The 25366-nt window shown below is 41.1% G+C and overlaps 1 protein-coding gene across 4 annotated transcripts in view; it reads right to left on the reverse strand.

Moving 5' to 3' along the window:
* The window catches only part of PLEKHD1 (pleckstrin homology and coiled-coil domain containing D1), a 37293-nt gene extending 12340 nt beyond the window's left edge, over window positions 1-24953 (reverse strand). Inside the window, exons 1-7 of one of the 4 annotated variants that reach the window (XM_072629489.1) lie at window positions 24790-24946; window positions 24106-24203; window positions 13558-13651; window positions 12910-12999; window positions 12118-12194; window positions 10496-10587; window positions 9367-9419 (exon numbers count right to left, since the gene is read on the reverse strand). In XM_072629489.1, coding sequence (XP_072485590.1) covers window positions 9367-9419; window positions 10496-10587; window positions 12118-12194; window positions 12910-12999; window positions 13558-13651; window positions 24106-24203; window positions 24790-24900 — 615 coding nt within the window. In that variant the 5' untranslated portion in view covers window positions 24901-24946. Of the gene's footprint in view, window positions 1-9366; window positions 9420-10495; window positions 10588-12117; window positions 12195-12909; window positions 13000-13557; window positions 13652-24105; window positions 24706-24789 lie in introns of those variants that run through there. The other 3 variants (XM_072629492.1, XM_072629491.1, XM_072629490.1) reach the window with 3 other exon arrangements.
* Window positions 24954-25366: the final 413 nt, after the last annotated feature.

Below are 25366 nucleotides of genomic sequence, written 5' to 3' on the forward strand. Positions count from 1 at the left end.
GTAATAAACTTTGATGATTTTCCCCAACATTTAAACATTTTTTTTAAAGCAAAGATCAGAAGCCCTCCAAATGGTCTGTTTCTATAATCAAAATGCATCAGAGGAAGTCTATATACACTGCTGAAACCATAAGATTTATTTTACTTTGTCTTAAGTCTTACTGATCCTTATTGTTTTAATACCAGTCATTTCTAGATCCATCACTTGTTGCCTATTTTTAACTTGTAACAAAGTATAACAGGTATTTCTACAATAGTGTTTCATTCCTGTGGGGAATAGAAGCTCTCACAAGGCAAAATAGGAATGACAAAATGTATTGCTTGGGCTTGCAGATTTCAAGGACCTCAATTTCCTTTGCTCTTTGGAAATTCTTCCTACCCACCATTTTTTGAGATGCAAGAAACAGAGACACATGGGAATAAGAATAAGATTGTCCAGAATGTGGGTAAAGGGCAGTGAGCTTTGGGAATAAAGACCAGCATTCAGAGATGTGTAAAATGAGCCAGTCAGGGACCAGTGCATACAGGTGGGGGATCAATGGCTGGAAACTAGCAGTTTAAAAACAAAACTCCATCAGTGGAGAGATGGAGAAGAGGACAGCTCTCTCTTTTTCTCTTTACCGTTGATCTAGTCTAGACTTGCATCCCTGATGGATACAAACAATCCTCTCTCACTGTTCTACAATCTCTAGGTGCAGGAGGAATTTTAGGAGATGGTTCGGTGGATGCTCAAGGCAAGAGAATGTGCTTTATTTCTCTTCAGTTTTCTTTTATGTCTCATAATCTATATAGTCACAGTAGTGTGTGTGTGTGTGTGTGTGTGTGTGTGTGTGTGTGTGTGTGTGTGTGTGTGTGTGTAGTCTTCTGAGACCAAGACAGAAAATTCCAGATGGAGTAGGGGCTAAAAGCTATAGATTTTCTATATTAATATTTTAATGATATTTCCTTTTTACTCTCGATGTTAAATTGAGAACCAGGAAAGGGAGAGAAGCCAGAAAAGGGAGCAGTCTAAAGGACTGAGGACTGAGTGGCCTCTGGTGACCAGTGGGTAAAAATTTGCAGCCAGAGCAACAGAAGCCAGAGCAACTGATGGATCTCTTGGCTGGTTGCTTAAATATATCACCACTATGTGGACAAATGAGATACCATGCTCCCTCTTCAGACAATGAATATAGCAAGACAAAACTTTCTAGGTGCTGAGTGGATAAAAGGCTGGGCCTGGAGTCAGGAAGAGCTGAGTTCAAATCTGGCCTCTGACATTTACTAGCTGTGTGATTCTGGGAAAGTCACTTAACTCCCATTTGCCTTAATCCACTGGAGAAAGAAATGGAAAACCACTCCAGTATCTTCACCAAGAAAACCTTCTGGACAGTAGGGTCCATGGGGTCATGAAGAGTCAGACACAACTAAACAACAATAAGTCTACTTGCTAATTTCTTGGGGGCAGCTCGGTGATACCATAGTGAGTGGGCCTGGAGTCAGAAAGACTCATCTTCCTGAATTCAAATCTGGCCTCAGACACTTACTGTCTGTGTGACCCTGGGCAAGTCACTTAACTCTGTTTGCCTCAGTTTCCTCATCTGTAAAATAAGCTGGAAAAGGCAACGGCAAATCACGCCAGTATTTTTGTCAAGAAAACCCCAATGGGGTCAATGAAGAGTTGAACACAACTGAAATGACCTAACAGCAGTAACAGACTTTAAGTAGGGGAGGACACAAGCCCAAATGGCCTGTTTGTGCTACTGAAGTGCTCTGCATCCCATGCAGATTCTACGTTTGTTACAGAAGAAAAGTAGTTAATCAAAATCAATACACACAAAGTTCTGTCTGAGCAGCCAGTGTCCTGCCTCTCTATTGAGAGAAAGAAGATGTTTTAATATCTGTTCTTCTGTACCATTATTGACTTTTCAGTTTTTCAGAGTTCAACTTCTTAGTGAGGAGGAAGGGGACTTAGAGATCATTTAATCCACCTCTTTCACTTTATTTACATATACATTTTTTAAATTAAAAAAACACTTTAACGAACAAAAATCAACTTTCTCTTTTCTACTTCTCCATGGGAGGTGGGGGGCTGGGGAGGGAGAAGGAAAGGCAGGCAGGGAGCAAAATAAGAAAAATGAAACCCTTAAAAGGTAGGCATCAGTTCCTTCATCTTAGAGCAACAAACGGAATCTCAGAGAAGCAAAGTGACCTTGCCGAGAGTCATACAGCTAGGACACTGTAATAGCAGAGTCCTCTGACTCTAAATCTAGAATTCTTCTTCACCTCACTCCCCCTACAAACAGCCTGGACTCTCATTTGTTACTGTACTCACTCTTCAGTAATTATAGAACAGTATTATCTGTGGTTTTTGTTTGTTTTTTAAATATCCACTAGAGTTTTTGTTTTGGATTTCTCATGTAAGTGGTTGAAAGAAAATGCCAATCCAAATGTTAGAGACCTGTAGTTATCCCTCCCAGGACATTCGGAAAGGAATAAGCCAAAAAGGAGTCTCAGGACATCAGCTTTGATTTTCTTTTGCCCAGAAAAAGCTTGCTCTGAAGCAAAGGGGAATTGAACGGTCTAGAACTGGTTACTAAAGAGAGTCCAAGCAGCAATTTCCACCATATCAATTAATCAATCAGTATTTATTGGGGGCAGCTAAGTGGTGTAGTGAGTGGAGTGCCAAACCTGGAATTAGGAAGATTCATCTTCCTGAATTCAAATCTGGCTTCAGACACGCACCTACTCTGTGACACTGGGCAAGTCACTTAACTGTTTGCCTCCTCTATAAATAGCTAGAAAAGGAAATGGCAAACCACTTCAATATCTTCACCAAGAAAACTCCAAATGGGGCCACAAAGAGTCAAACCTGACTGAAACAACTGAACAACAACATTTATTGGGTATCTCCATGTACTCAACTGTAGGTTCTAGAATATCAGGTCCTCAAACTGTGATCCACCTAGGACCCTTTCAGGGAATCCATGAGGTCAAAACTATTTTTGTAATAATACTAAGATGTTATTTGACTATTAAGATACTCTTCCCTTTTCTAACTATATATCTTTGTGAGGACAGATTTTCTTCATAGACTTCACCCAAAACAACATGTCACAACAGATTAAATGTAGGACCAGATATAGGAATCCAGTTATCTTCTATTAAGACAGCCATTAAAGAGATTTGCAAAAATATGTAAAACAATGCCACTTTTCTTACTAAATTTGATTGTTTTGGAAAATAGTTATTTTTCATTAACGTGCTATTTATATTGACCTGTAATAGGATTGTTATTGGTCTTTTAAGTGAATAAATACATATTTTAAAATTTTATCCATTTAAATTTTTAATATATAATAAATTATAATATAAATATAACAAAAATTTTTTAATAAAATTATTACTGAGAGATATAGCCCACATAAACAAAAGTTATTTGAGTTTCTTTTTACTTCTAAGAGTGTAAAGGGGTCCTAAGACCAAAAAAGGTTGAGCACTGCTGTCCCAGAATGAGGGAAGTCCAGGGGAAACTTGAGAGAAGCTTTATAGGATCATAGACTCAGAGCTGGAAGGGATTGTAGAGGTAATCTATTCCAAAGGTCTTACTGGGCAAACAAGGAACTTGAGGCCCAGAAAAAAATGACTTGTCCAAGTTCACATTGGTATTAAGTACCATGCAGAGATTGAAGCCAAAGTCTCCTGACTCCAAATCTTTCCATTGTGCCATCTTGCTTTCTAGGGTTCTGAGGCATTCTGCAAGAGGTGTTAAGCATTCTGTTTTTGTCAAGAAGATTCTTTTCTAAATTGCCAGTTGTGTATTGTTATTTCTGAATTCAATTCCTGTCCTTCCTTCTAGCTTTAAATTGTTCTTATTTTTAGCCCTAGCAGGAGATTCCTTCCCAAAGGTATTTCAAAGACCTTTGTCAGAGAGAAAAATGTATAAACTTTATCACTTAAAAGGCAGAAACAGAAGAAAGGCAGAGGTCTGGACAATTAACCACTTACAAAGTTGTACCCTGTTTGGACTTCTAAGAAATTGAAAGCTTTAAGGTTAAGAGAAAAAGAAATGTAAAGAAAAAGTCCTTTCACATGTAAAAGAAATATTCCACACCTTAGAAAAAGTTCAAAGTCTCATTATCTCAGTTACATATGATGAGGTCAGCAAGAGAACGAACTTTCCCCGGGACACAGCTTTAAAACCTCTGTTGCCAACCAACCATTTGCAGAAGATCCAAGAGGAAGATGGAAAGTATAACTTGACTGATTATGGTATGTAAAAATAGACTCCCTTTCTGAGAGAAACCACTTTTGAACCAGGAAGCATTGTAGAACAGAAGAAGCTAGACCTCACCTAGGTCCTGCTTAAAGGTGACAAACCTCTAAGAAATTAAAAGAGAAGCTTCTGCCACTCCTAGGCTAACAGTGGTCATTGCCTTAACAAAAGGAGTGTTATACTAATTCCCACGAAGAGAGCCAGAGGGTGAGGGTGGTAAGAACTGCACATCAAAGAATGATCCCAGGAAATCCAGCGGAATGACTCATCTTTTAGAGATACCATGGCCTTGAGAAGAACAATACGGGACAGGGCAGCCTCCGCAGAGCAACCTATCTGCCTGGTCTAGTGTGGCAAGAGTCCAGTGGCTAAACAACCCACTGAATCCAGTCCATCAGCAGCCTACCCTGGTGAGAAAATGCTTTAGAACTACTGTTGTTGCCACAGCATTTGAGCAAATTCTTATACTAAAGAACTACTTGAGTCTACTGGGTGATTCTTAAGGGGAAGCACACCAGTGAGAGCTTGTGAACTATTGTGTTAATGGGATAGCATCTGACTTCTAGGGACCCAGCCGACCAGTACCAGTGCTGGGAGATTCCTGAGAAAGCTTTACATACGTAAATGGGAGAGAAAGTTCATGGGAAATTCCCCAGTTTATACCTTCAACATTGCTGCCTCATTTTCTTTTTTTCTTATAATCAGTTGCAGTCATTATCATCATTTCAGATTCCTGCCCCACTGTACCTCCACCCCTTCCCCCTCACTGAAGTCTGGATTGTTGACTATGAACTGATATAAATTGTATTTTATCTCTTATTTGCCTAATAAATTTCACTTAAAAATGAATGTGTTAGCAATATCATAGTATCAAGGTCTCACAATTTGCTTCTTAATATAAAGTATCAAAGACTTGAAAAAGTCTAAAAATCCCTCTGTTGGAACGGAACATACAGGAGAGTTGATAGGAATGACAATTCTAACAAGAAAAACAACCAACAACACACTTCTCAGTGGCCTAGAACGCTCCAGATCAGGGTGGGGGAGGCGCAGTTAGCAGTTTGAAAGACAGTTGAGGGTTACAGCTCAAGATTGTTGTGTTTGGCCTTCGTTGCCGCAGAAGACCATGCCATCAGAGAAATAATGACATGACTTTGTAAAGCTCAAGATACGTCAGAACGAGATACGGCAGCCAAAAAAGTTAATGTGATTTAGGGCTGTATTAAGAAAAGCAAGAATTATGAGAGTCCTTCTGTATTCTGCCCTCAACAGATCTCATCTATTGTATTTTGCTCAGTACCGGGCACTGTGGCTTAAGAAGGGCATTGATAAGCTAGACTATTCAACTGTCCAGAGGAGGGAAATTAGCATAGGAGAAGGAATTAAGGCTATGTTATTTGAGGATCAGTTGAAGGAAATGGAAATATTAAGTTTGGAGAAGAAAAGCCTTAAAGGGGACGCAATAGCTATGTTCAAATGTCTGAAGGGCTAGCATGTGGAAGACTTGTTCTGTGTGGCATCAGAGGGCAGAACCAGGAGCAAGGGGTTAGAGACGCTAAGAGGCAAATTAAGGTCTGATGCTAGGAAAAACTTACTAACAATTAGAGAGGACTGAAAGTGGAATGGGTAGTGGTTCTCTCCCATTCCCCCACCTTAAGGGTCTTCAAGCAGAGGCTGAATGATCCGCCATAAGTTATGTTTTTGGGGGGGTAAGGTGAGGGGTATGTATAAATCAAACAAGGTTTTGACTAAAGTCCCTTTCAACTCTAAATCCTATGATTCTTCTCTCACAATTATTTTTAAAGCCCTTAAAACTCATAGAGATAAACTGGCTATTCTGCAATCCTTTAGTTGTGGGGCAAGGCAGTTTGGGAATAGAGGAAATTCGAGAACCCCAAAGGGCAGCTAGGTGGTGCAGTGGATAGAGTGCCAGGCCTACAGTCAAGAAGACTCATCTTCCTGAGTTCAGAACTTCCTCAGACACTTATTAAATATGTGACCCTGGGTAAGTCACTTAACTGGTTTGTTCACCTCAGTTTCCTCATCTGTAAAATGAGCTGCAGAAGGAAATGGCAAACCGCTCCTTGCCAAGAAAACCCAGTATGGTCCATATAGTCATGAAGAGTTAGATACAACTGAACGACAACAACAGATTCCTCAGTAGTGCTTGACACATAATAGCTATTTAATTAATGCTTGTTGATTGAATCAAATTGATCATGAAATAACATAGGGTGAACACTATACCATTTGGTGATGGGGAGGAAATGAGGATTGTGAGCATTTCTCAGTATACTGAGGCTCACAGAGGTGATGGCAGTGGTCTCAGACATCTTCTAAATCCAGAGGTGGGCAGGTGGGAAAAAAGAAATTACCTTTCTATAATATTTCAGGGTTTACAAAGCCCTTTTCTCCATGACAGTCCTATTTGATATAAGCAGTAACAGCTTATTTTACTGAGGAGAAAAAGGAAACCCAACAGTTCAAGTGCCTTACCCAAAATGCAAGAACCCAAAATCAGATCCCAGTTTCTTGACTCCAAGTCCTGTGCCCTTTCCCCACATTGTCTTCTCATTTCATTCTTATAGCTCTAAATACATCTGCCCTCATCTCAATCTTCTTTGCATACCATATGCCAGGTTCTTGCCTTATACCCTGCATTCCAGGACTTTTTCTGTTCAAAGGAAATTTGGGGAGCTAGGTAGTGCATTGGATAAAGCGTTAGGCTTGGAGTCAGGAAGATCTGAGTTCATATCTGGTCTCAGACACTTACTTGCTGTGTGACCCTGAGAAAGTTACTTAACCTTGTTTGCCTCAGTTTCCTCATCTGTAAAATGAGTTGGAGAAGGAAATGGCAAACTACTTCAATATGTTTGCCAAGAAAACCCCAATGCAGTCACAGAGAGTCAGACACAACTGGAGCAACTAAACACATAGATGGAATATAAAAACAATATTAAGGATAGAAATCACATTCATTCATTTATTCCCTCAACCTGAATTTATTAAATGCCTTTTATGTGTCAAGCACTGTGCAAAGAATTTTTTTAACACAAAGAAGAAATAAAACAGTTCCTGACACAAAAAATCCTTTCTAAGGATTTAAGACACTTTAAAACAAAAATCTCCATGAGGGATTGAGGAAAGGAGATTTTTAGTATATCCATTCTGCAGGTAGAAAAACTGGGGCACAGAAAAGGCCTTGTTCATTGAACTCAGTGAAAGAAGCAGGAATTGAATCCTGCCTCACTACTCTGGATATAAAAGCTAGAGATAACTTTTTATCCATCTCTTTCTTACCTCAGGACAAGCGGACTGAGAACCTACTGTGGCACCATCTGGACCTAATGTTAATACACTTGACATTCTAAGACTACATAATAGGTATTTAATTTCAGACAGGTCTCATTTAGTGCAATATGTCTTTAAATGGGGCCTTTCTGAAATGGGCCACTGCTGCCCTCATTCTATGGCATGAGTCCTAGATGCTTTGTCTAAATTTTCCTCTAGCCTGCTGCTGCCCCAGATTTTGTGGCTCTGATGGATAAGCCTATCTTTCCTCCTGCCAAGATGTCTGTGTCATACACATCTGTCTGTCAGAATACTGTTAATCTACCTTGCTTCTTGACTACATGAAAGAAGGGAGGGAAAGCATTTATATAGCTCCTACTACGTGCCAGGCACTGTGCTAAGTAATTTTATAAATATTATCTCATTTGATTCTCACAACAACCCTGTGAGGTAGGTGCTATTATTATCCCCATTTTACAGATGAGGAAACTGAGGCAGACAGAGAATAAGTAACTTGTCCAGGGTCACATAGCTAGTAAGTGTGTAAGGCCCGATTTAAACTCAGGTCTTCTTGACTCTATGCCCAGAATTTTATCCACTAGCTGCTTCTGTTTCAGAACTCAGCATGGGGGACATTATCTACTTAATGAGTGGTACCACCCAAAGTCAGACCTTAACCAAGAAACAAATGAGACTGGGTAAGGAGTTATCATTAGTCAGAGTCAAGGGCTGAGCCTCAAGGGGGTTGGCCAAGACAGACATCCTCCTTTGTCTAGAGAGACAATGGAAAGAAGAGTCAGATGAGAAAGGAGAGAAAAATAGCAAATAGGACCTCTTATCACTGATGCCTCCCACCCATGACTTGAAAGCTCTTGTGACATCATTTGCATGATCCTTCCCACCTGTGTTATCTGAGCAACCTCTGGAACAGCCTGGGCAAATTCCTGGAAATTTGACAATTTCTAGGGGTAGTTAGCTATAGATTTTATAGAAGTCTCAATGATAAATAGTACAGGTTACTCTATAGGCAAATGCCTGGTTGCTCTCTGAACTGCATTCTGGAAAGTGGGAGTCAGAAGTACCCTTAGAAGTCATTTGGAACCAATCTTCTTTCCAGTGCAAGAATTTACCCTGTGATACCCAATACTGATTATCATCCAGCTCAAATGCCATCTTCTCCATGAGTCTTCCTCAGATGTGTATAATTGGAGGTAATCCCTTCCTCATCTGAACTATCATAGCATTTTGTGTCTTTCTTAATGCACTTTCACATTTTACCTTGCATTATAATTATTTGTGTAAATATTTTATTTTCCCTAGGGTCAAATAAGCTCCATCATGTTCAGGTCTTTGCCTCCCTCTCTCCCTCCTTCCCTTCCTTTTTTCCTGTACCCTGCTTCAAATGACATATTGATCATTCAATAAAAATTTGCTGAATAGATGATTTTGCCTCTACTTCAATACCTCCAGAGATGGAGATCTCACTACCTATCAATCCAGTCCATTCCATTGTTATATGGTTCCAGTTGCAAGAAATTAATCTGGTTGTTCTCCACCCCCTATACCTCTCATCTCCCCTTTTGTCCCACTACCCCTAACTCCCAGGTAGTTAATATTGCAAAGGAGGCGCTAAAAGACAATTTGACCACAGTCCTCTCATGTGGCTACTCCTCTCTAACCTGAGTTACTGCCCACATCAGACTCTTCTTAGTGCCAGAAACCATCCAAGAAAATATCTGAGCTTTGCTTCAAAGGCCTTCATGGACTGAGAGGCCTAAGAGAGAGAGGGGAGGATTTTGCACAACTACAGAAGCCACCTACCTCTCTCTGCTCTCTCTGAAGACACAATTCTTCAGTTTCTTCCATCAATTTGTCTGCCAAAGCAAGCACATGTACATACGATAAAAATACACACACTCCTAAACAAAGTTGAGATATATTAATGGTACAGAGGGATTGGTCCCAGAGGCAAACACAGGATGATAGGAACTAGAGGGGAAGGGTAGCTTAGAGATCATTTTGCCTTCCTCAATTCCCTAGAGAAGGCTTGTGTGAATCTTAGTGTTCATTCCAGCAAAAGGGCTAACCAATTCCCTTGAATAGCCCATCGTGGGCATTGAGCATATTCTCCTTATTTTCCTTATTTCCTTATTTTCTCTATTTTAATCTAGAGAGGGCAGGCAGAGAATGGATCTAGCCACCATCCTCTGAGATCAATAATGGGGTATGAATCACTGAGAAGGACCAACAAGCTGTATCACTTTCTTTTTCTCTGTACAAATAATAACAGTAACAATAGTTAGCATTTTATAGTGCTTTAAGGATTGAAAAGTATCCAGAGTCACATAGCTACTAAGTGTGTAAGTGCAGATTTAAACTCAGATCTTCCTGACATGGGAAATGTTCTGTTTCAGAACTCAACATGGGAGACATTATCTACATCATGGATGGTAACACCCAAAGTCGGACCTTAACCAACATGACAACCATGTGAGGAAGGTACTATTATTATCCTTATTTAACAGATGAAGAAGCTGAGGAACAGTGATTTGCCCAGGGTCACACAAAGATAGCTTGTTGTTGGAGACCTTGACATGAGGATCTAAAACCATGTGACTCTATCCTAAAATAGGCCTTAATTTGAAACTGTGGACCAAAACATGTCCAGGTAAGGGGGAATAGGGTAGCTCTCCCTATTTGTGTCTTGAGAATAAGGGGAAATCATTGTTTCATTGCAGGTTAAAGGTGGTATCTCAGTATACTTCAAAGTACTCAAAGTTAAAGACTGGTCCTTGGGTTCTCCCTTCCCATACAACCCAGAATGGTACTATAGAATGCCATTTCTGCTACACCAAATATACATGCCAAATACAAGCCCAATGTGATCACAAATTGCTGCAGTTATAGGAACAGTCTAGACCCAAAGCATCACCATAAATCAAAGCATCACCTAAATACTCTTGCTTCTCCTTGGCCAACTGCAGACCCTGGGTCTCTAGACTCTTGATCATGGCTTCTCCCAGCTGGGCATTCTTCCAAGTCCTGGGGAAGGAGAACAGATGGGAAGAGATAGAAGAAAAATAAGTCCAAGACCATTAAAAAAAAGGCATGCTTTGCTATATTCACCTTTTTTTTTTTTTTTTTGCAGAATGTCATCTTGCTGATGCCAAGAGCTAATGTCTTCTATATGTCTCACCTAGCACTTAGGAACTGAGATATGAGTCCATCATGGCAACTGATGGTAAACATCCAGAAAAGGAACTATGGAGTCTGAATGCAGATCGAAGCACACTATTTTCACCTTTTTTTCCCTTTCTCATAGTTTTCCCTTTTGTTCTGATTCTTCTTTCATGACATGACTAATGTGGAAATATGTTTAATATGATTGTACATATATAACCCATCTCAGATTGCTTGTTGTCTTGGGAAGGGAGGAGAGAAAGAAAGGAGGGAGAAAAAAATGTGGTACTCAAAATCTTATACAAGTGAATGTTGAAAACTAAATAAATAAATTTATAATAACCATTGGTAAATTTGTGGTATATTAGTAAATTTCCCATGTAAGCAGCACATGAGCACATAGCAAACTGTAAAACTTTAAGACATTGTGGATAAGAAATTCTTTCTCAGGCTGACCTTGGCCTGAGGAATTAGGACTGGGAGACTTGAATGAAGATAGACTTGGAAACTTGCAAGTTCTTCTGAATCTAAGGATGCCAGAGAGGAAATGACTGTCTTGGGACCCATGGAAATTTCATGGCCTGGAGAATTTGATTCAGAAAGTACCAATCCTAGGGTTCAATCCCAAAGCCAAACCAGGGTTGAGTAACTGGGGTTTTGCCTTAAGGTAAAAATAAGACTTAGTATCTAGTTAGCAAAAATAATTAGTATATTATGCTGCCAAATGGTATGTTATGGTGAGTAAATTGCCTCTCACTAAACCCTCCCCAACTATGCTCCATGCTTGAATCCCATAATTTCTACTTCTTTCCATGCCTCTCCAAATAGCACCCTCCCAGCAGTGACCTTGAATCCCGCCTCCCTCAAATGCCATTTATGCCATTTTCCCCAAGAACCATTTGTGATCATGGTCAGACGGAAAATTTTTTTAAAGCCCCAATTATGGCTCTGTTCGTCCAAGGGGCTAGAAGGCAGCTGTGTCAAGTCAGAGGGTTAAATATTGTGTTCACATAAAATTTCTCACAGCTCTGGTATCTAGTATTTGAAGATTGGTGGCTTCTGCAAGTTCTCTGAATGGCAAGAGAGGACAATCCTCTGCTTCCTCTTATACTGCCAAGTCTTCCTGTCTCCTCTCCTCCCTGAGAAGCTTTTTTATCTCTTCCTTACTGCCTCTATCTTCATCCACAACACCCAACCTCTCCAGCTTCCTATGGGACCCAGGACCTCTTTCGGAGTTATGAGTGGTAGGGAGGCCACATTGAGCAGGGTCAGCTCACAGTTGGTAGATTCCTCCTCTTCCTCCACAAGACCTTCTGCATCCCCTCCCCCAAAGCTGCCACCTCCCTCTTACCCTACCTGGACACCATCTCCCTCCACCATCCCAGCACTTACACTTTGCCAGATTCTCGCAACATCTCCAGCCACTGGACTTGTTCAAACTCTGATTCTGCAGCCAGTACAATGTTGCCCTGAGGGAATAATAAAGCAAGGGCAGAAGGAGACACTGGGTTTGGCACATGTGAGTCAGTGTACATCAGAGAGGTTCAGCATCATTGTCTCATTTCTCCTAGCTGTCCTCTCTTCTGTACTGGTGTGGGCGGTTGTGGTCCTTGAATTCAACAAGGACAGTAGCCAAATACTTACCCTCTTGACAGAAGCATCTGTTCCTGCTTGTAGTACTCCCCAAGTCCATGTAAACACCACCCTCCAAAATCTAACAACTCTCCACTATTTACACACAGCTAAGTTTCAACAGTGCTTAATGGGCAAAGAACAACACATGACCTTCCTACTGTCTCTCTTCCTGTCAGAGGCATATGTGTGCAGTAAACACCTTTGGCCCTCACCCACATTCCTCCAAAACACAGGAAAACACAGCTTCCAAAACGTAGGAAATTTTGGTAATGTTGTCTATTCTCCAGATGGGTCAGTGAAAATGCTGGGAATATTTGGCATCCCAAGAAAGGAAGTGGATGAGAAGGTTTTAGCCCTTCTTTAATCCACTAATAGTCCTTAGCTAATTATTTCGGTAGATCAAGATGCGGCACAAACTCTTTGGGCATCTTTGGTGCAGATGGAAGCCAGTGGCATTGCCTGAGTTGTTTCTGATCTATGGATCTGGAGGATGTCACAGGGGGGTTGTTCTGCTTATATTCCCTAGCCTGCCTGGGAAGCTTTACTCACATGGAAGTCTTGGTGGGAGATCTTCATCGCATAGGGCATGTTAGGTTCTTCTTTGGCTTCCACGAGACAGCCCCCCAGAGGTATGACACCCTGAATGGACAACCAGAATATATCACCCAACTCAACCTAAGAGTCAGACTGACTACTGAAACACATTCATCTGAGGCCCCCAGACTGGAAACCCGATAGAGGGGCCCTTGGAAAGAGAATTGAAGTTATTAATGGTGAAGGAAGGGGGAAGCCTAATATACCTTATTGCAGCCCCCTGGTCAACTTCCCTGTCTTAGGAGGATTTAGCTGACCCAGTTATTCCTCAGCAGACAGGTTCCCAGTTCCTAGGCAGTTTCCAGAGATTCCATGTCTCCCCAATCTCAAACTCTTTCAAGTATGAGATCCTACCTAGACCCAAGTCCACTTTACCCATGGTGACATTTTTTATTCTTCTACTCAAATACAAAACCAGGACACATGGCCTGGCAAAGGCTACTAGTCGTGCAAAGCCTCATTAAAAGTATTTTTCTTATTTTGAAATCAGCACTATTGTGAAATCCCGGGACATATGATCTTCACTGCCTACTAGATCCTTTCTCTCCTTATTTTAACACCTCCTCCCTTACCCAGCCCCAGCTCCAAGTATGATGGTCTCACCTTAGGATGGATGTTGAAATATTTATTGCTTTCGAAGCTTTTTTTTTCGCTTTCAGAGTAGTAAAGCAGAAAGCTTTCTTTGATGATGAAAAACCTGAAGTGGTGACCAGGGAGAAGAGAACAAGGAGAAAGAAAGAGAGTCAAGAACTTGGGTTAAGAGAATGTATAAGATTGATGTTATAATGAATGGTGAAGATCTTCCACTGGCACCATATACCTCCCTAGCCCCCAGCAGTAGTCACTTTATGAATTTTGGACTGAATTGGCCCCCAAAGCATCCCTATGTTCTAGAACCAAGAGGTTATTAACATTTCTACTTCTCCCACTAAGAGAGAGTCCAGAACCTCTGAGCATGTTCAACCATGGTTGAAGAAAGACAATGATAAGCTGGAAAGTATCCAGCAGAGGGCAAGCAAGATGGTGAAAAACCTTCAGTCCATGTTATATAAGTTCCAGCTGAAAGAACAAGAAATGTTTAGTTAGCCTGGACAAAAAATTTTTTTAGGGGATATGATAGCTATCTTCAAATAGATGAAATTATCATGTGGAAAAGGTCTTCACTTTGTTCTGTTTGATCCTACAGGTAAGAAACCTGGGGCAATGGGTAGAAATTGAAAAGAAGCATATATTTTTACTACTGATGTGGCAGTCTTTTGGAAAGTATACCCTATGTGTGCATATGGAATCATTCTATGTAATTTTATTTAACTGATTAAATTTTTCTGTTTGTTTTGAACAAATGCACTCTCTGAATTGCTAGTAAAAGTAAGCATACTTTCTTGCACATGACTAATATAGAGATACGTTTTACAAGACTTTATCAAATTGCTTGCCTTCTCAGTGATGAGAGAGGGGGAGAGAGTTTGGGAGAGAATTTGGAAATCAAAATTGTAAAAAATGAAGGTTAAAAATTGTTTTTTACATGTAAAAAATAAAATACTCAATTTTTTTTAAAGTTGAGGAATTTGGGGGAAAAAAGAGAATTGTACATGAAATCAAGAATCTATTTACATTCAGCTTTGTGTTCCTTTTAAGTATATAATAAATTCAATATATAAATTTTTAAAATTTAAATTTTTAATTTAACTTAATTAGTTAAATTAAATTTTAATTTTAATTTAATTAAAAATTTCATTAATAGAAAAAAAGTGAACATACTGATGGGGGCTCATGAGTGGCAGTTTTGAACTGATCCACAAAATGCCTCAAACCTGGGTTTCCAGGCTACGCTTCAGTTCTCCTTTGTGTACTCATTTATCTCTACATCTCATCAACATTCATTTATCAAGTACCTACTATGTGCAGGGCACTGTGCTAGAAACTGTGGGCAATACATGTACAAAATAAGAGAATTCTTGTTCTCAAGGCACCTGCAATCTAGTAGGCAAGTCAATATAGAGACATAAAAAGATAAGTAATGTAAGATATGGGAGTAGAAAATTTTCTGCCTTTTTGGGTTTTTTCTTCTAGTTTGCCAAAGTGAGACACAGGGAGGCAGGATGTGTGTACAGAATATACTACAGTCAACATGGTGCTAGTAGAAAAAAAAATAAAAACCTCACACTCCCAAAGTTCTGCAGGCCAAAGGCATATGGCAAAAAGTACCAGGTAGGGATGATTAGAAGATAAAGGGCCCCTGGGTTGGGGCAAGAAGGCAATAGAAGAACCATGAGACTTGAGAAGGGAAAATCTTCCATGTGAAGTGCTGGGCCAGGAGGTGATAAGGGCAGACCTATGCAACTACAGGACTGCAGCTGGCAGCAACAGCAGGTGGCAGCTTCAAAGGTGGCATTATGCGTCTGAGAGACAGCAGCGGTGGGAACAGCAATCATCTGGAACAGATGAAATGGCTGGCAGACAAGTATTTAGAACCAATACATATCATGAGTATGCTGCAGTGAAGATTAATTGCAGCGAACTTGGGCTGCTTTTACTACTGACAATATGAATTTGTTCCCTGTTAAAAGATTTGGGTCCAAGGGTCATTTCTCTCCTTATCTGTTTTGTAATAAATACGTTCATGTTAAAAATGCTTACCAACGTTTGCCTTGGTTGTTAGCAAGCAGATGAGGTGGCTCCAACCATTCTAGAAATAAACTAGATTATGTCAATTTTTTTCTAATGAGATTATGGGTGGGGGCTCAAATTGATGGGATCTTAAACTATTAGGCATGTCCCAAAGACAGAAATCTCTCTAGACTGCCAACAGTAGGGGATTAGGATCCCCATTCAGGTCACAATATTTCAAGATGGCACATGATAAGGACCAGGCCAGAAAAAGAGACCTATCTCTGAAGAGTGGGGTGGCTGGGAAAACAAGGATTCATGAAGGAGTTGGACTTGAGCTGGAAAGGGTAGATAGTATTTAAATAGGTCATGAAGATTGAGTGTATGGGGAGGGCACGTGATCTCCTTTACTTCTCACCCCAAGAAATACATGAGAAACTTGAAGATGATTTTTTTCCTGAATGGGAATGGACCTAGGGAAACCCATGGGAGTAGAATAATATAGTAAACCAGACTCAAAGCCAGAGGAACTGCATTTGAATCCTAACTTTGACAGTATAGCTATGTGACCATGGACAAATCCCTTTATTTCTCAGGCACAGTTTTGTCATCAATAAAATGGAAGCAATCATATTAGCATTATCAGTCTCATAGAGTGGCTGTGAGGAAAAATCTTTGTAAACATTATAGTCTTTAAGAATGCATTATTACTGTGCAGGGCACTGATTTTTCCTTGGATAAGGAATAATAGGGATGCATATTGTTCAAACAGAAATCAGATTAGCCAAACATAATTCTGTGGCCAAAATACCTATACTTTTGCTTAAAATAACACAAAACCAACCCTGAGATTGATGTTTCATTGTCCTAGTATTTATCTTTTGATATCCCAATTTCCTGGTTGGCTTCAATTTCTGGGATTATATTTGAGATCCCCCAATTTCAATTCAGTTAAACAAGCATCTATTAATCACCTATTATGTAGAAGACACTGAGCTAGGTGCTGGCAATATGACAATAAAAAACGATATACGTTGATATACATACTCCGTCACTCATTTAATATGACAACAAAAAACGATATACGTTGATACACATACTCCATCACTCATTAATGTGGGACGGTTCTGTCCCACTTCCTACTCCCACTTCCAGACCTGCAAATGTACTTCCTCTTCAACTCCACTAGCTGTCCTGTCTTCTTTCAAGACTCAACTAAATTCCCACCTTCTACAAGAAATTTTTCCTGGTTCTCCCCTCTGCCCTCCACCCTTCCCTACCTCCCCCCTGCCCCCTTTGGCACCTTTCCTTTGAGATTACCAAAATTCCTTTGTTTATTTCTTATATGCTCATGATTGTTTGCATGTTGTCCTCCACTATCAGAATATGAATTCCTTGAAGGCAGGTGTTTGTATTTTTTGCCTTTTTTTGTATCCCCAGAACTTAGCTTAGTGCCTGGAATATAGTAAGCAAATTATCAATGCTTGTTGACTGACTGGATTGTTTCAGGGGGCTAACACACCCAGATGGACACAGCTTCCCTGTTCCCAAACAGGGTCAAGATCCACAGTTTAAGAAGTGCTGAAGGGGCCAGAAGTGGAAAAAGCTTAAGAAGTCCTGCCCTTGGGAACAGGGGCAAGGGAACAGGGAATACAGAAGCCTTGCCCTTAGAATGAACATACCCCTGAGATAACATACATAAAGTACCTTACTTATATAACTGCTAGCAATTATTTCCACATAGAAAAGAGGGGGGCTGAACTGGTACAGTATCAAGGATCAATAGTAATAAACATTTATTAAGGGCCTACTCTGTGCTGGGGATATAGAAAGGCAAAGCACATGCTCTCAAGAAACTCATACTCTAATGGGGGAAATAACCTGCAAACAATTAGGTACAAACCAGGTATATACAAGATAATCCATAGAGGAAAAGCACTAGAATTAAGGAGGATCAAAAGAAGGAGGATTCCAACAGAAGGTGGGATTTTAGCTGAGACTTGAAATAAAATCAGGAGGTAGAGATGAGGCAGGAGAGAACTCCAGGCATGGAGGACAGCCAGTGAAAATACCCAGATTTGGGAGATGGATTGTCTTGTTCAATGAACAGCAAGGAGGCCTTGATCAAAGAGCATGTGGTGGGGCATAAATAGTAAAAAAAAAAACCAAAAAAAAAAAACTAGAAAAGTAGGAGATGGGAGTAGTTTATGAAGGGCTTTGGATGTTAAGTAGAGGATTTTATATTTGATCACAGAAGTAATAGGGAGCCACTGGGATTTATTGAGTAGAGGGTTAACATAGTCAGACTTTAGGAAGATCAGTTTGGCTACTGAGTTGAGGATAGACTGGAATGAGGAGAGACTTATGGCAGGGAGATTAACCATTAGGCTATTGCAATAGTGTAGCTGTGAGGTGAGAAGGGTCTGTGTCATGACAATGATAGTAGTGGTGTCAAAGGAAAAAAGGCATATACAAGAGATTTTATAAAATTGACAGGCCTTGTTGAGTATCCTTTGTATGTTATGAGTAAGTAAATATCCATAGGTTTGCTAATTAGATGATCCATACAGGTTTCATTTCATTTCATTCCAGACCAGCATGAAACCTTAACTATTCCAAGAACGTTTTACACAGGAGTATACTGGTTTAACAACCAGTTCTCTGAAACAAAAAATGTATGGAGGACATACTTTCAGGTGTATTCTGCATTATTAATATTTTCTACATCATGTTCTTAATTCTAAACAATCAACAAAGCAGTATATGAAGCCCAAATTTGCATCATTCCATGGTTTAAATAATCTAACTGAAAATTTAAAAATTGTCCGTCCTGAGTCAGTTGACAAAGCACTTGTTTCACAACAAGCCCACAAGGTAAGCAGTATCAGTATTATCTCCTTTTGACAGGTAAGGGAACTGAGGCTCAGAGAGGAGTTGCCCAAGGTCACATGGCTAGCTCAAATGCAGCAGGTCTTTCTTTTAACTTCAAATCCAGCAGAAAGCAGTGACCTGTCTGCTATAGGGCTGCCTCTTGTACACCACAGGGTCTTGTCTCATTCCACAAAGGCCTTTTTGAGGCTGTATTTACTTTGAGGGATCCATGATTTCCCTGTTGTGGTTATTCCCTCCACACCTTTTAATTCTGGGTAATTCTCATGTATGTTTTTTCATAAGACACATACATAGAAATTCAAGTCAAACTATTTCCTCACTTTTACATATTCTGGGTTTATCAATAGATTGTCTTTCATGGTTATTGACTTGAAAGGCAAATTAACATAATTAGTTTGTGGTCGTTGAGTGATTCTTTTAGTTGTATCCAGCACTTTGTGACCCCATTTGGGATTTTCTTGGAAAGGATACTGGAGTGGTTTGCCATTTCCTTTTCTAGCTCATTTTTCAAGTGAGGTACTGAGGCAAACTGGGTTAAGTGACTTGCCCAGGGTCACACAGCTAGAAAGTCTCTAATGTTGGATTTGAACACATACAAAGGAGTCTTCTTGTCTCTAGGTCCAGCACACCAGCTACTACACCACTTAGCTCCCCATCTTAAAGCTTACCTTCTCCATAAAACATTTTCAATTTTTAAAATGAACTCTTGAAACCCCCAAATGTCTTAACTCCAAATGGAGGGAATTATAGGCACTGCAAAAAGCCAGGGGAAGAAATATTTTTGGAGAGGGAGCAACTTTTAGTAGGGCCTTCAACATGCTACACAGATAGTCAATGATACATACCCTTTATGTGTAAGCCTGACCTGGAACTCAACTGTGTGAGAGCTAATCAGGCTGGGGGGTTTGGACAGTCACAGGAGAACTGAGGATTCTGTCCCACTCTTTTAGGAGTTCAAAAAGACTGCCTTGGGATTTACCAATAAGGAGGTACTTGTTCTTTCCCTGCTTTAGTTATTTTTTGCTAATTTCTTTAGGTGGGTCTAACCTAGCACAGCAGATCCCTTTACTCTGGAGGGCTCCAGGGGATTATCAACCTTCTGTCCAAAGGGCTTCCCCTAGCCGTACCAACAGTGTGACCAATAGTAGTGAATTAACCAGAACATAATTCTCAAGGTGGAAGGTGGGGAAGGGAGGTGTCACAGAGAGCAGGCAAAAACCATTTTCAATAAAGAAAGATGTCATATCACTGTTATTTTTTCTTGTTCAATTGTGTCTGACTCTTCACGACTCATGGAGTTTTCCTGGCAAAGATCCTGGCCATTTTCTTCTCCAGTGGATTAAGGCAAACAGAAATTAAGTGACTTGCCCAAGGTCACACAGTTAAGTATCAGAGGCCAAATTTGAACTCAAGACTTCCTGACTCCAGGCCCAGCATTCTATTCACTGAGCCATCTAGCTGCCTCCTACTACTGTTATTAACAGTAATTATTATTAGTATTGTTGAGTCATTTTTCAGTCATAGCTGTGACCCCATCTGGGATTTTCTTGGCAAAGATACTTTGCTAAGTAGTTTGTCATTTCCTTCCTCCAGCTCATTTTACAGATGAGGAACTAAGGCAAACAGGGTTAAATGACTTGCCCAGGGTCACACAACTAGTAAGTGTCTGAGGTTGCATTTAAATTTGTGAAGATGAGTTTTCCTGATTTCAAGCCAAGTGCTCTGACCACTACACCATCTAGCTGCCCATTACTGTTATCGACCATTGTATTAGCATTTCTACGTTCATGAGCCAAATCAAATTCCCAGACAAAGTTTGCTGGGGGAGGCCAGTTTAGAAGATGAAAGAAAAAAGAGACCCAATAGCTTCAGAATCATTTCAGATTATATCCTAAGGAGGGGCCAAGGACTTTACAAGAAAATCTAGGTTCTTTTTACAGTCCTTTGAAGAAGCTCAGCCTTACAACTTTGCAAGCGAACAGAGGTTAATTAAATCTCAGAAATGGGATTAGAATTTCTGGGCCCAAAGTTTTTCTTCCCTACGTCCTTATTTCTCACTACAACAAATTTCAACTCTGATTTTTCCCTGCAGAACAGGGCTTTTCACTCATATATTACCCCACTACTACTTTAGATTAATAAAGCTGATCTCATTTTGTGCATCCTCAGATAGTTAACTCCTAGACTACAAGAGAAGGAAGATGATAGATACTGCTGCTCACCTCCGTGGAGGTTTCAGGTGGAGGAACCAGGGACCTGAGGGGAATGCAGAATCAGAGACCTCTGAGAACTGCTTACTCATGAAGAGGCTGTTTTGCAGCTGGCCCAACCCCAGTCTGGCCAGTCTGCTGACTCACTGATATATGCTGGGGTTGATCTGTTGCCCTTCCTGAGCTTTCTTTACCATACTACTCACGTTACTACTCCAAAGATACCCGTGTTTCTTACTGTTCACAGTCCTATAAGCTCACAGCCTCCTAGATTCAGAGCTTCGAGGTCACTGAGTCCAATCCTCTCATTTTATAGATGAGGAAACCGAGGCCCAGAGAAATTAAGTCACATAGGTGTCAAATAGCAAAGAAGGTGAAAAATGGGGATTTGAACTCAGGTCCTCTGACTCCTCAATCCAGCAGTAGCTTTTCCATTAAAACATGCTTCCCTTTCACAAATGTCAATGGGTTTTATAAATAATGCAAATATAAATTCATCATATTTTCAATTCCCAGCATTTCTTCCAACCCTTCCATCATTTTAGAAATAGTCTTTTATCTTTCTATAAATTGCAAAAGAAACTAATCTCCCAGCAGAAAATTTTCTTTGCCATCCTCTTCCAGTTCCTACAAATGTAGAACTGCTTGGGCAGTGATGAGAGAATCTCTCTGTGTCTCTCTCTTAGTCTCTGTCTTTCTCTTTGCCTCTGTCTGTTTTTCTCTATCTCTATTTCTATGCCTTTTTTTTCTGCTTGTAGGGAAAGGAATTTAACTTAATGAACACCTAGCTGCTTTTGTCAGTTATGGGGGTGAGTCTTGGGAAAAGAGGAATAGACATCCTTCAACCATCACCTTTTCACTCTGATCCTAACATATCCTCTGCAGCCAAGGAAGAAGACCAGGCCAAATGCAATTTCAGAAAAGAGAACTGACCATGGCTGCAGAGCAAAGCTCAGCCCACCAGATTCATCCATTCCTATTAGTTATTTATGTTTCCCTTGACATTCCAGAGCACTGAATCTTTTAAAGACAAGATGACAATGATGGTTCTAATGATAGAGCTTGTTGCAATTATCTGTGGTCACTAATTAGCTAAGACCCACCATGGGGAAGGAGGGAAGGGAGGAGAGATGCTCCGCTTTACAAAGCGGCAGGCTTCTCAGTCTAAGTTCGGCAATGCTAGGAAGATTTTTATTTCCTTTCCAAATGCTAGAGGATTATATCTGTAGATTGGAAACTTTCACTCTTCTCTACTCTCCCAAAACTTAGCTTGATGGATGCTGCTATCTGTGCGGTGGGATGATTCCCTAGTAGGGTTCAAGTCCTGGGGCAAATCTGTGCTGGGGCCCCTCTCTCCTTGCCCAGCATAATGTTGGTGAAATCCAGAGGCATCATGATGTAGTAGAAAGATGTAATTGAGAGTTTGTGGGTTTGAATTCCAATTCTGCCATCTGTGTGATCTTGGGCAAGTCACTTCTCTAGGCCTCAGTTTCCTCATCTGAAAAATGAAGGAGCTTCCAGTTCTAACCTTATGACTCTAAATTGATGGATTTGGTAATAGCAGAGGATAGCTGAGAGTGTAAACATGACTAAAGGGTATTGGACAGAAGGCAGAAGCACTGTAAAGGAGGAAGTATCACCAGAACCATAAGCAGAATGGAAGAATCATCTTTGGAGAGAGAGTGGATGGGATTCTTTCCCTTGTTAACTATGCCAGATGTTCTGGGTCAATGTGCCCCTTTTTGCCATATTCTAGGGATAGTTTTACCTCTGAAGGTCAGAGGAAATCTCTAACTCCAGGGAGTTAGTGCTCAGGCAGCCCAACCTAATATGGTCACTTCATACCCCCAAAGCAGGTAGGTGGTACAGTGGAAAGTGCACAAGACCTGGAGTTAGGAAGATGCAAGTTCAAATCTGACCTCAGATACTCATTAGCTGTGTGACCTTGGGCAAGTCACTTAACCCTGTTTGCCTTAGTTTGTTCATCTGTAAAATCAGTTAGAGACAGTAATGACAAGCCAACTCCCTTTGCCAAGGAAACCCCCAAATGGGGTCATGAAGAGTCTGACACGAATGAACAAAAACACCCCCAATTTTTGCATTCAAATGCCAAAAAGAGGAAGAGTCTGGCAATAAGAAAGTCTCTTGATCCCATGGAAAAGTCATCTCCAAACCTTGATCCTGTGAAAGGCCACCCCGATAATCCAACCTGAATATGATCAATAAAGAGCAGACAGCTCTCTGACTGCCTCCAGAGATCAAAAGGGTCACTTAATCTTAGATGTTCACAGGACTTTTCCCAAGCCCCATATCCAGTTTTCCAAAGGTTTATTGTTAGACCTCAAGGTCAAGGTAGGGGGTGGCAGTCTAATCTCAGGTTTTATATATTACAATCCATCTCAAGCCTGTTAAAAGCTTTTTACTTTCATAAGCAGACTCTTCCAACTACTGTAGCTTGTTAATCTTTTGCCTAAGACATTGAGCTAAATACCTGATTTGGGGACATGTGGGAGAAGAGAAGAGACTGAAATACTCTGTTTAGAGCTGAAACTAGGGTGGGGCAGGTTTGTTCCAGGCACCTAAACTGAGAGGACTTCCTCCTCATACTGGTCTGGAGACCATCATCCTCTCCCTTTCCTCCCTGTTCAGAGTCCTTTGTTGACCTCTGACCCTGTGGGGTTTGGAGGGTGAAGTCAGGCCCCAGGAGAGGGCAAGGCATTGAGCTACTGGGTCGATGCAGTTCAGAAGAAGGGCCTGGCTACCGTCTCTCCTGGCAGGGCTGTATCTGCTTGCCTCTCTTCTAAGGTATGTCTATAGCACCCTTTCACCAAGGGAATTTGCCCTGGATGCCAGAATTTCTAGTTATGCCTCTGGTCTAGCCTGTCCCCCACAAACATGGACTTAGCCTGGCATATTGGTGCCTGGTGAGGCTTATAAAGTCAATGAAATTCAGAAGTTGTTTTATAGTGAGGGTCTCTCTCCAAGAAAATTTCTTCTAGCTCTACATGGAGATGGTGAAGTCTCCCATTTTTCTTCCAAGCAGAGGTGCTGTCAGCCCAGCCCTTCTGTATGAGGTGACCCCAATTCACAGCTGAATAAATGTGTGCATTTGGACTGGCTCTTGAATCAAAACACCAATTCCACTTATACTCCCTAAACAGAAGTCTGTTCCTCTTCATTCTAGTATCTCAGCAAAGACCTCAGTATCTTTGCTTGGGGACAAAGATTGCCAAATGTTGAAGCCAGTTCCCAGAAGAGGGAAATGAGGACTGGAAAAAGGTGATGTCAAGGTCATATAACAAGGCACAGACAGAGCCAGGTTAAAATGTCAAGCGTCTTGGCTCCCATTTTATTGTCTGACCAAGAGAAGCTTTCCTCAAAACTGAGTCATTTCCCCTTTCTTACTCCAGCCGAAGCCCCAAGCATCCTCAGAACTCACCTTCTGGACCACTTGGCTGACTGCCTCCCAAAGGGTCTTTTCCAGAGCACGCCATACAGCTGCACTTTGGTGCTGATGTCCAGAGCATCGGCATCTGCCTGTTCCATGGAAGGGGAGGGAGAAACTGAGTTGGATTTGGAAGCGAACATTTTTATCTCAGAGGAATTTCCCCCTCCCCTCCTCAAAACTTCCCTGAATCTAGCTGCTGCGGGGAGATGACCGAAGGCAACAACCTAGAATAATAATGTCTAAAATGGCAGGGAGCCAGAGGCAAGTGAGAAGAGGCTACAGATTGGATCAATCCTCGGGCGGTTCAAGGCATAGTCGATACTTGTTTCCCGGGTGCAGAGATGAGCGAGGTTTCCTCTCAGTGTCTGGTGCATTAAAGCAAAAAGGTTGACAGCTGGCCGCAGCGAGATCAGAGCTTTGCAAAGCACGGAGGAAAAAGTAGAGCAGTCACCCTCCCGAAGAAATGGAGTAAGCCAGGTTCCTTACATCTGTTTATGGGGAAGGCAGAAAGGGAGGTGGAGGGAACAATCCCAGGTGGGAGTTCCGAGGAAAAAATGCTTGAGCTTGAGCTTGGTATCCCTCTCACCAAAACAACTCCCCTTCATCACTCCCTCATCCTTCACTCCCCCGCCCCCCCATACCTCCTCCCTCTCCCCCATTCCAGCATGCACACACCCCAATTCTGGTGGCCTTTGATTGGCTAGGAGTAAAAGTTAAGTCAGGGGCCACTTTAGATACTCCAATCAGAGTCCCTGAGCTAGTCTCTGAAGGTCTCTCTGCTACCATTATCAGAAGGTCAGAAGATGAATTTCCTTAGTGCCAGCATTCTGAAAATAACCACCCACGTTCATAGAGCACTTCATGATCTTAAAAAAAAAGAAAAAAAAAAAAAGCTTTCCTTAGGACTCTGAGAAAGAAGGTGCAGGTATTATTATGGCCGAAAGATGAAGGGACAGAAGCTCAATGAGTGGGAGTTACAGAGCAAACTTAGATCAATCAATTACTTTGACAAAATGGGAGAAGTGGGGGTGGGGGGGAGGAAAGCTGTTGACCATGTTGAATAGGGAGGTGTGGACAGCTGAAGGGCCTTTCCTGACTTTCCTTGAAGGGTAACTGCAGGAGGCTCCCCTCCCGGACTTGAGCCTCACCCTATATTCTCAGTTCAAGTCAAATCAACAAGCATTTATTGAGTGCCTACTATGTGCCAGGCACTGTCTGGGGATATAAAAAAAAGGAATAAAATTTCCTGCCC

Source organism: Notamacropus eugenii, chromosome 1, assembly GCF_028372415.1.
Source record: "Notamacropus eugenii isolate mMacEug1 chromosome 1, mMacEug1.pri_v2, whole genome shotgun sequence".
Lineage (NCBI taxonomy): Eukaryota > Metazoa > Chordata > Mammalia > Diprotodontia > Macropodidae > Notamacropus > Notamacropus eugenii.